General features: G+C 35.8%; 1 protein-coding gene across 2 annotated transcripts; it reads right to left on the reverse strand.

Annotated features, from left to right (window-relative positions):
- Positions 1-2,674: 2,674 nt before the first annotated feature.
- Positions 2,675-9,425, reverse strand: LOC112758528 (CDPK-related kinase 3). Of its 2 annotated transcripts, none has more exons than XM_072220054.1 (12): positions 8,882-9,425; positions 7,219-7,913; positions 6,436-6,566; positions 6,132-6,173; positions 5,744-5,852; positions 5,534-5,612; positions 5,085-5,381; positions 4,335-4,444; positions 3,850-3,957; positions 3,534-3,596; positions 3,216-3,383; positions 2,675-3,112 (listed from the first exon to the last, which is right to left on the reverse strand). In XM_072220054.1, exons 2-12 carry the CDS (start codon positions 7,792-7,794, stop codon positions 2,978-2,980), a joined length of 1,818 nt encoding a protein of 605 aa, XP_072076155.1. In that variant the 5' UTR covers positions 7,795-7,913; positions 8,882-9,425; the 3' UTR covers positions 2,675-2,977. The 2 variants fall into 2 exon arrangements, with proteins under 2 accessions (XP_072076155.1, XP_025663009.1); XM_025807224.3 differs by having other exon boundaries at positions 8,017-9,086.
- Positions 9,426-10,706: the final 1,281 nt, after the last annotated feature.

A 10,706-nucleotide genomic window follows, 5' to 3' on the forward strand; every position in this document is an offset into this window, starting at 1 on the left:
AAGAAGCTGTGTCTTATAGTAGTATTTATGGTGCAATAACACAGTGCTTCATGAGAGCAAACAGTGCTATATATGTTCCCTTGTTTTCATACTGATGAGTGAGTGAACGAACAGAGAAGATAGATGGGGAAGAAGAGACAAGAGAAAGAGAGGTCGGTGCCGAAGGGGTGTCTGGCGATAAAGGTGGGTCAGGAGGGAGAGAAGCAAGAGAGGTTTGTGGTGCCACTCATTTACTTCAACCACCCTCTTTTCATGCAGCTTCTCAAGCACGCCGAGGATGAGTACGGTTTTCACCACAGGGGCGGCACCATCACCATCCCCTGCCATGTCCAACACTTCAGGCATGTTCAAGGCATCATTCATAGGGACTCTCTCTCCAACCACCGCAACTCTCCTCGCTGCTTTGGCTTCTCATGATCCACCACCTACTCATACCATCATCGATCGATCATAATGTAATTTAGCAATTAGCTAGGTTTAACTTTTCTTTACTACTTTCTTAGTTTCAGTTGAGTTAGGAACCGTCAACAGTAAAAAGGGTAAGAAAAAGGGGCCCTTAGAAAATAACTTCTGGCTGTTTTTTTTTTTTTTTCTAGTATCATCTGTAGAAAAAATATATATGCTTCTCTTCTTTTCCTTATTTTGGTGAAGAATTTGTGGGCATTTAATGGCATTGGAATAACAATAGGCGGGTTCACTCCTTTTTGCTGGGAAAGAAGGGAAAAATGGACGGTAAGTACGGACAAAAAAACAGTGTCGTTATTTTCATGTGAGTCACTGATATTAATGGGTCTTATTCAGTTCTGTAAGGTTTGTCATCAAATGAGAACATCGCAACAAACTGCATACTGCGTAGTGCATGCATAAGTCTCCTCCCATATCTAGCTCTGTCTCTGTAACTCAAGTTTCTAATGGCAATTAACCATAGGGATTCGGATCTCTCTCTCTCTCTCTCGATGACTTTTTTTTTTTTTTTTAAACAATATTCATGCCGTACCAAAGCTGCAGATAATAGAATGGCCTTCCCCCGGTTCCCATCATCAAGCGCGACGAACTAGAGTATAGTAACACGTCAATAAATATGTTTGAAATGTACGTGTCCCTAACTAAACTGTATAATTTATTCGAAATTATGTAAAAAAGAAAAGACCAGCCATAAGTTACCCTCCACGAGTTTTTGCGGTAACTGAGGAAGTAGTTCGTGGGTACAATATACAATCATATATTCTTCTTCTCCTCATATTTGTGTCCTTGGAAGATTATATTTATTTATTTATTCAACTGGGCTGCACAGAACACTAAAAACAGAAATATAGAAATACAAAATTATATTTAACAGATAAGATATACACATAGATATATTTTTCTTTTTAAATTTATCGTATAAAAAAATTAAAATAAATTAAATTTTTATAATTTATTTTTTTATATTTAATTTTTTTTTAAAGTTAGGAATGAGATTTGAACTCATCACCTCTAAGTGAATATAGAGAGACTATGTCATTTGAATTATAGTTAGTTGGCATTTTTTAAGAGAGCTACTCACATAAAGACGCTGAAAATGTCTTTTTATAAAGATATTTTTTAATAATTAAAAATTAACACATATAATCGATTAAATCATATTATTTTTGTCAAGATTAGACTAGACAAATTGATTTGACCGAAAAATAGTGAATCAAATCTTGAACTGGTCTAAATTAATATTATTTTTTTATAGAAAATGACTACAATATCCTATTATAGAAAATAACTAAAATACTTCTATTATATATATATATATATATATATATATATATATATATTAATTTTGAAAATCCTAAATTTTAGTCCTTTATTTTTCTAAATTTCTATCATAGGGTTAGGATTTAGAATTTTTAAAATTAATATATAAAGGTATTGTAGTCATTTTTTATAAAAAAAAATAATATTAATTTAGACCAGTTCAAGATTTGATTCACCATTTTTTCGGTTAAATCAATTTATCTAGCTTAATTTTGACAAAAATAATATGATTTAATCGATTATATATGTTAAATTTTAATTACTGAAAAACATCTTTAAAAAAAGATGTTTTAGGCATCTTTATTTGAGTGGCTCCTTTTTTTAATACTTAATTTATCATCAAACTAGATATAAAAATAATTTTTTGTCTCTTTTTTAAGTTTTATTCTTAGTGTTGTGTCGTAACCTGTTGTTGTAACCAAATAAATGTAGCGCCAGTTCCAAGCGCGTAGTCCTAAGAAAGAGACGTATATACATCTCTTCTTCGATATCTGGTTTGTTTAAGTAATTTACTTTGTTGACTTAAGTTTCAATTTTTTTTCTTTTACAAAATAATTTTGTGAACACTTCACTGATAAACGTTGGGCCCATTATTGAGCATGTTAGGAATATAGTTGAGTTCGTTCTCTGAGAAAAGCAGCAGTGATCGATCTTTTTGGATCTCTACCTTTTTATGGAGGCTTTCTGACAAGTCTTGAGCAGGCTGCATGGTGGTCTGCAAAAGAGTCAAAGGAGAAATAATTTGATTTTACTTTTTGTTTTCACTAAGGAGCAATGAGTGGACTTATTGACGTTGACTGCAACACTAATAATGTATGTGAGGGAAGATATGGGGGCGCCTTTAATTAGAGTGAAGTAGAACAGAGCGATGATCTCCTTGTAGCGCATATTGGACGATGCAACTTGCTTGGAATTTGATTTTTTGTACTGGTTAGAAACGTTCGGAAACAAATGAATAAGCACGCTACGGGCTCAAACCCGTAGAAACATAGTATCTGCAAACTGCAAAATAGGGCGAGAGCAGAGAGCAGGAATATTGACTCGACCTTTCCTCATACCATATCAGCTATCACACTCATTTATACACATTGTTCTTTCCCCCCACCCATCCAGAAACAAAAAATGAAGAAACTAAATTCCTATAAACCTATAAGATCTTTTCTCCCTACCTTTATATGCCAAAGGTCTAAGGTCATCGGTGTCTTGGGTTTGACCGGAGAGTCACGCCATGTAAGAATTTTGTATATCCAAGTAAATTGAGCTTCCCATCAGTATTTCGTATCCAATCTTTGAGAATGGCATAAGCTGAAGGACCAAGATTCAACTCCTGAAGCCACACGATAAAGGAAAAAACATAGACAAGCATAAATTATAATAACCGAGGTAAAAGAAATAGAATAATATGACGAAAAGAAACTGCTACCACTTACTCTTGCTAACTCTTCAACTGATATCACACGGTTGCCTTCTCTCTCAAAATGCTCAAAAGCAGTATTGGCAATATCTTCCCACCTATCATGTGCCTCCAGTTGATAAGTGCTAATAGCAGCGGCACAAAATTCTTCGAAATCCATCTTCCTATGGGCAAGTGGTTCCATCTACATACAGTATTATTATTCAACCCAGAAAATGAATATGGGATTAGGGTAGCAGGAAGACTCTTGCTGTTTGGGCAAAACGTTTAAAAATGAATAGCATAGCTTGGAACTTGTGTGCTCAATAATTCCAAAGCAATGGGAATAGCTCACCGCATGTATGATTTCGAGAACCCTTGACTCCCTCATGGCATCAGTGGCATGACGAGCAAGAGCCTGTAAATTTCAAATTTAAAAACTTAATCATAACGACAGAAAAAGTCCTAAAGAAATGATGGAGGAATGCATGACCAATTAACCACAACCTTTCGAAGTACATGTTCATGTTGATATCTATGGAATAAATAAAAATATGCAGAAGCTAGCAAGATTACTGAATGATATGATCATCACACACAACACACAAATATAACTCCACATTATCAATCATAACGAGACTTGCAGAGTTAATAGTGAAGCAGTAGATAACCATTTTGAAATTGTCAAGGGAGACATGCCCATCTCTATTTGGTTCCAACAATCTGAATTGTACTCTAAGATAAACTAACTCATCCTCTGTCAAGGCTTTTGAAAGGGCCTGTATAAACAACGTGAAGGGGAAAAGAATTAGTTAGTATCCTGTGCAGGAAAGAATACAATAAAATCTTCAGTTTGATATTTATAAAATGAAATAAGCATGTGCTATATCTGTTTAGAAAGTAGTATAAATTAATAACAGCACATTGGAAAAAATATATATTTATTCAGTAAAAAGTGCACATGAACTCACTGCAGACATGTTTTACTTTCCCATTTTCATTTGTAATTGAAAAAGTTAACAAAAATTTGTCAAGGTTATATAATAATAAAAACAACATTTCCTTTACAATTTTATCTTTAAAAAATTTGCCAACTGAAACTGAACAAAAAGATTATCTAAGCATATGCTTATTCACGGGAGGAAATGAACAATACCTTCACTGCTGCACGCTTGAATGGAGTCGCATGAAGATATGACTTCACTAGTTTATAAATTAATATATCTAATGGAATAGGACGACTGTCATCCCTTAACCAAGGGTGAGCTGCAGTTACAGAAGTGCGCATTGATTAGTTTCCTGAGTCGATTTGCAATGAACAGGTCTCTAGATCTACCATTATGTACATCTAATCTTGTATTACAAATGGAATCAACTGAGATACAAAAATGCTATTCGTATACCAAAATTAGCCACTAAAATCAGCCACCAATGTATTTGTGTATAAATACATGTGTGGATTTAATTTATTTTCAATATATATTTGTAATCCAATATGTATTTTATACTGGTGTCTAACTTTGGTATACATGTAGTATAGTCGATTGAGTTATCTTGTGGTAGTCTACCATAACATAAAATGCACTTCTATAATGTAGAAATACCAGAAAAACAAAAAGTTATCTAAAATTGTATCTTTTTTTCCCACTTCCCGAGGAAGAATATAATTGGATGTGAAATTCCACAACCGTCAACATTGAAGTATATATTCAAATCGTAGTAATAATATCAAATTCTTATTCTTTACATACAAAAACATACATATTTCTTTTGGTGCAATGTACCAAAAAATATCCTATTCCTGGTTTGCCAATTTCCACAAATTATAATATCATGATAACAAGAAAGGAACATTACACAGAATCTAAAACCAACCATAAATAATCTAAAGTGTATCAAAACTTACTCAGTGCTTGGACAGCGGTCATTCTTTTCCTGTAATCCTTGTTTAAGAGCCTTTTGACAAAGTCCTTAGCCTCTGAAGACACAGTTGGCCAGGGTAGATCATCGAAGTTGGGATCAGCTCTGAGCACTGCACGAAAAATTCCAGATTCTGTTCGAGCCCAGAAAGGCCGACTTCCACATAGTAAGATGTAGGTGATAACACCGATACTCCATATATCTGCTTCTAGACTATATGACCTGTGAAGGACCTCAGGTGCAACATAATATGCACTCCCAACAATGTCATTCAACCGTTCATCTGTATATGAATATCAACATGTATGAAAGGAAAACTTAGGAGAATTGGCTTTATATCAACATCTAAAGATGCATGAACGAAAGGCCGCAGTAATCTTATAGATAATGACAACGTGGGACAATACTAAAGTTAAGAATCAATCTAATAATTACCTGGCCTGATGAAATCAGATAGACCAAAATCTATAAGCTTCATATCAGCATCTTCGCTCCTTGAAGTGAAGAGAAAATTCTATAAAAGTTAACGCAGACAAGTTATCAGCAACATTATTTAGTTTTATCCTTATATAACTGAGTCCAAGAAGACTCTAAAACTTGATGTTAACATTACAAATAATAGGAACAAATATTAAATGCACAAACCTCAGGCTTTAGGTCACGGTGGACAACACCTTGAAGATGACAAAAAGCAACTACACTTAGAATCTGCAAAACTATAACCTTGGCGTCCTCCTCTGTATATCTTCCCCCCCTAGAATACAGGATAACATTCCTCAATCAAATTAAAAGGTCATACCAAGTTGAAAACCGCAATTCCGCAAATATCAAGGAAGGTCAACTTAGTATATGAGGCTCCTAAAGTTATGGACTGCAGTGTTGGGATTGTAAAAATAACCTATACCCCCACAAGTAAAGACTATTTTCACAACATGGACCTGTGACCACTAGGTCACAAGGCAGCAATCCTACCATTTTCCCAAGACTCAACCTCCTAGAAAATCAAAAGTTACAAAGATAATGAAACACTAACCTTGACAAAATCCGGTCAAGAAGCTCCCCACCTTCACACAATCTGATAAAAAAATAAAATAAAATCAATAAGCATCACTAGAAGATGCATGCTACTACATTATCATCTTTTACTAAGCCTACCATGTCCACCATCAAAATATTAGTTGAGTAGAAGCAGAAAAACCAGAAATTAACTACAGATATTGACAGTAAAATAATGGGTATAAGAGCACCAATTTCCTATCTATAGTTCAATCTAGCCCACTAATCAAGGATATGTACAAAGAAAACATAAGAAAGATTGTACAAGATATAATACATACTCCATAACTATGTACACGTTGTTGGCATCCTCGTAAGCATCATAAAATTTGACAAGATGCTTATGGCCAGATAGAGCTTTTAATAGCTTCACCTCTCTACGAACATCTTCAATTGCTATTGCCGTGGTCATCTGCCATAAGTAACACGTTGATTCAACTAATTGTGGTCATAAGTCATAACTTTTATAACTGGATGAAGCAAAAATAGCATAGTTGCATAAAAATCCAAATTATTCAACCCAAATAACAAATGTATTTTGAGATATATTCTCTAAAGATATTTCAAAAGTATGGGACGGAAGTCTTGTTGTTGTAAATTGCAAAAGCAACAAATGCAACAAATGCAAGTCCAACAAAAACAGAAGTAAAATCAAAGTAACGACAACAGTTTCAATCGCAACAAGGAAAACAGCATAGCTTTCTTATCAAGGGCTACAGAATTAAAAATTTCAGAAAACCACTGTGGCAGGAATTTCTAGACTTCATTCCGTTCCATGTAACTTTATAACCAGTTCCTATTTCAATATCCAATAGGAACGAAAGGGGACAAAGACAATGGCTGGAATGTCATAGATTCCCGGCAATGGATCAACCAAAGACTGACAAAATTCAACCTGAATTGTCCAAATGCCATCATAAGAGTCCAAAGTAATCACAATCAACCATCCAAGACAAACAAACAAATAAATTAAGAATCAACTAGGACAAGAAGTAAGTAGAAGACTCAAAAAGAGAATATATAAAGAGAAGGATGATACATAAAAGGGGCAGGAATTGGAGTACCTTGGCCTTGGAAATGATTTTGACAGCAACAAGCTGGTCTTTGAGCTCACCCTTCTTCACCCTGGCGGAGCAGGTATGACCAAAATGCCCTCGCCCCACTTCGTTTCCCAGCTCATACTTAGCTCCAAAGTTCTTTCCATAACCGAAGCTCTTGTCAAGAGACTGCTCAGCCACCGCCTCCGCCTCCGCCCCTCGATCCTCCGGTATCGGCCCCTCCTTCGGCTTACCCTGCCCCAGCCTCTTCGCCAGCGACGCCCTTATGTGCTTCGCCGGAGACGGAGGAGGAAACGGCCGTCTGAAGAACCTCCTCGGCGTAGTCCCCCTGGCCGGCGACGGCGACACCCCGTCCCCCGGCAACGGGCTGGCGTTCACGCCGTGAGGGTACGGGCTTGGCCATGGGCTCGCATGTGAGGACGAGCGCGCCGGCGTGTACTTCACCGACGGGAAGCCGTTGGTGGCGGCGGAGGAGGGGAGCGGGGAGCGAAATGCTTCCCCGGAGGCCTCAATTGCGGCGGCTGGGTCGACGTCATGGTGGTTACCGGCGGTGGGATTGGGCTTGCCGTAGCACTGGCCCATGGGAAGAGAGATGCAGCGGCGGTGCGGTTTGTTGGGTTGGGCCGAGTCAAAGGGCGGACATGGGCCGGTCCAGAAACGACGGCCCGGATCCGACTAGGCACCGGAGCGGAGAGATCTAACTGCGGGAAAACGATAAAATAAGAGAATTTGAGTCAGGTAGGGTTGTAGAGAGAGAAAGAGACAGAGAGTGAGACAAAGACAGAAACAGTGAAAAGCAAATACATGGTGTGCTGTTGAAGTGTGTGTGTGTTTATAGCAAAGAAACAAACAAAGCCGCTACACCGAGTCTCAGTGTGAAGAGAATTGCCCCCAGCTTCGCAGTGCAGATCTGCGCCTGATCAGGGCCGTTCTATTTTGTCTTTTGCTAGTATTTAGCTAAGCTACCCTTTTGATTTGGCCTTTATGAACTGTGACACGTGGCGGGTTTGGGAACTGGGAAGGAAGGTAGGTGTAGGGTACGGGAAAATATTAAGAATGCGTCCGATTCCACGATGGCTGTCAACTTGTCTTCTATCAATAAATTTCAATGGTAGGATTTCATTTGAGATAGCTATACTCCATTATTTGATAGCGCATAATAAAAGAACCCGTCTTTCTTCATCTACCTGCTGCTGCTACGTACGGCCATTGCAATCCAACTCTCAGTAGTCACCGTCGGTACCAGTACGACTAACTTAAAATTCTCATCCAACTTTACGATAATCTCGGACACTCACAGGCCTCGAATTTCTTTAAGATTACTACCAACAAAACGAATTAAACTAAAGGAAATATGCTAGAAATTGAAATCCTTGATACACATGCATAACTAGAAGAGTCTCCTTTTCTTTTTTCTTTAGAGTATGTGTAGCTTATAGAACGATGTTTTATGTGAATGGAATTAAAAGAATCACGCGATTAACAATAATTATATTGGCAACATTTCAGAAAAGTATTCACAAAGTAACGAAGGTCAACTTTCAAAAGTGTGCATTTCCATCAATTAGCTATTTAGATAAAACTTGATGAATAATGTTGTATTCCATGCCACTCTTAAAATTATGACTAGTCTAACCTATAATTTTCATGGTAATATTTGCATACATACCAAGAAAAAATCAAGTATTTATCTCCTTTCCCCTCATTCAGCTTGATGAATCAATTAGTGAAGGAATAGTATATCTAGTACTTCCTCTGATTACCAACTAATTGAAAAGGAAATAAGGAAATATAATGGAATAGATTTATCCGCAAAATTTGACAAAAAAGGACATATATAAATACAGTGGGTGGGTATGGATGATGCCAATTGTATGCAACAATGAGGAGTAGTTGTTTTTTGTTAATGCCTTAATGGTCATTCACTCCCACGCTAGCTAACGCTATTCGTGGAATCTGAATATATGACCTCACTAACTTATGTACTAACTATTAAATCCTCCTACAAAGGATAATGTTTCGTTGCTCAATATCTGACCTTGCAATAAAAGATTAAAAAAGGAACAAAAAAAAATCAACTGTTACTAAGTCCACATATAATATGAACGTTTGTGTCTATCTATCAGTTTCATAAATTGTGATTAAAAAAAAGAACGCGGTATATATGATTGTAGTATGATTGGGCAACTCGTTATGCTCAACATTTCCTTAGTGACATGCATGGTTAATTAACTGATTATGTAGTGTCATTTTCACCATTACTTGTTCTTAATTTTCTGTCATCAAATATATATTGACTATTTCAGTAATTCTTCCCAGGCTGTCGTCAATGACTACTCTTATGCATTGCACCTAATAAATTCTATATTGTACTAGTGATATAATATACTACGGCTATACCCTTTCTAGTGAGTTAAGTAATGATAATCGTATAAAAAATACGCCACAAATTATTTTATTTTAAACATGTACGTATGCATGTATGTCATAGCTAGAATACTGTTTTATTAGTGAACCTACCTATAAATAACCACCTTCATTACTTTTTCTGCATGTTAGGTCCGTCTAATATTTTCTGCATATCATTTTAATTAACCAGTTTGTTTATAAAGAGAAAGGAAGAAAAGGGAGGGGGGGGGGGATAATATGCATTGACAGTATAAATATTCTAATACATACTATCTGATCTACACATAAAAAGGTCCTATGTCTAGTCACCAAAAAAAAAAAAAGGTCCTATGTCTATGTTATTATCAATATTAAACCAACTCCAATATGATTTTAACAAAATAACTATTATGAATGATGTGTCAAAATTCTGTTCATTGTGACCAGAAAAACATATTGTTAAATTTTAATAGCTTACACTTTTAAAGATGAATTAATTATGATACGATGATATTATAACTTATTTTCTATTTGTTAGTTGAGTCATCCATAAGTGTTTAATTCGGTAAATTTACAAATGAAATATCCGGTTTTAAATCTAAAACTGTTATATTTAAAATTTTAAATTACTTGAAGATATGACTAATAAAATCAATATATTATTTCTAGATGATCTTCTTTTTCTTTTTCCCTAAATTTAGGGTTATTGGATTCCTCGGAGGAGAAACATATACATGATAGGTTAAAGGAAATCACAGCAAAAAAAGAATTACATCCAAAAACTTTTTCTCCGGCAATACCATGAAGGATTGTGAAGAGATATAAAAAAATTGGAACAAATATACCTTTTTAAGTTTAAGATGATTTTGGGTTATACAAATGATGACAAATATTTATTGGGTTAAAGCTCAAATATATTTAATTATGTGCTAAGTGATGCAAACCTAATCAAATGTTGTTTCAGCCCACTCCAGTAATGCTTCAGTAAATTAAAGTGTTACATCTCCAAACTTTAAGCCCATCACAGCAAATAGAAGGCAGCTCATTTGTTCCTTGATGCTTTAAGTTAATGAACAAGGCTAATGCTTCTCATAGCACCGTTCAGC

Source organism: Arachis hypogaea, chromosome 16 (genome assembly GCF_003086295.3).
Source record: "Arachis hypogaea cultivar Tifrunner chromosome 16, arahy.Tifrunner.gnm2.J5K5, whole genome shotgun sequence".
Lineage (NCBI taxonomy): Eukaryota > Viridiplantae > Streptophyta > Magnoliopsida > Fabales > Fabaceae > Arachis > Arachis hypogaea.

Bases quoted from the DNA above. Each gene is read 5' to 3' on its own strand.
- LOC112758528 (XM_072220054.1), bottom strand. From the start codon at position 7,794: ATGGGCCAGTGCTACGGCAAGCCCAATCCCACCGCCGGTAACCACCAT. The intron at 5,853-6,131 runs GTTAGTGTTTCA...CCTGTATTCTAG, and splicing joins CTTGACCGGATTTTGTCAAG to GGGGGGAAGATATACAGAGG. The intron at 3,384-3,533 runs GTGAGCTATTCC...TACTGTATGTAG, and splicing joins TTCTCGAAATCATACATGCG to ATGGAACCACTTGCCCATAG.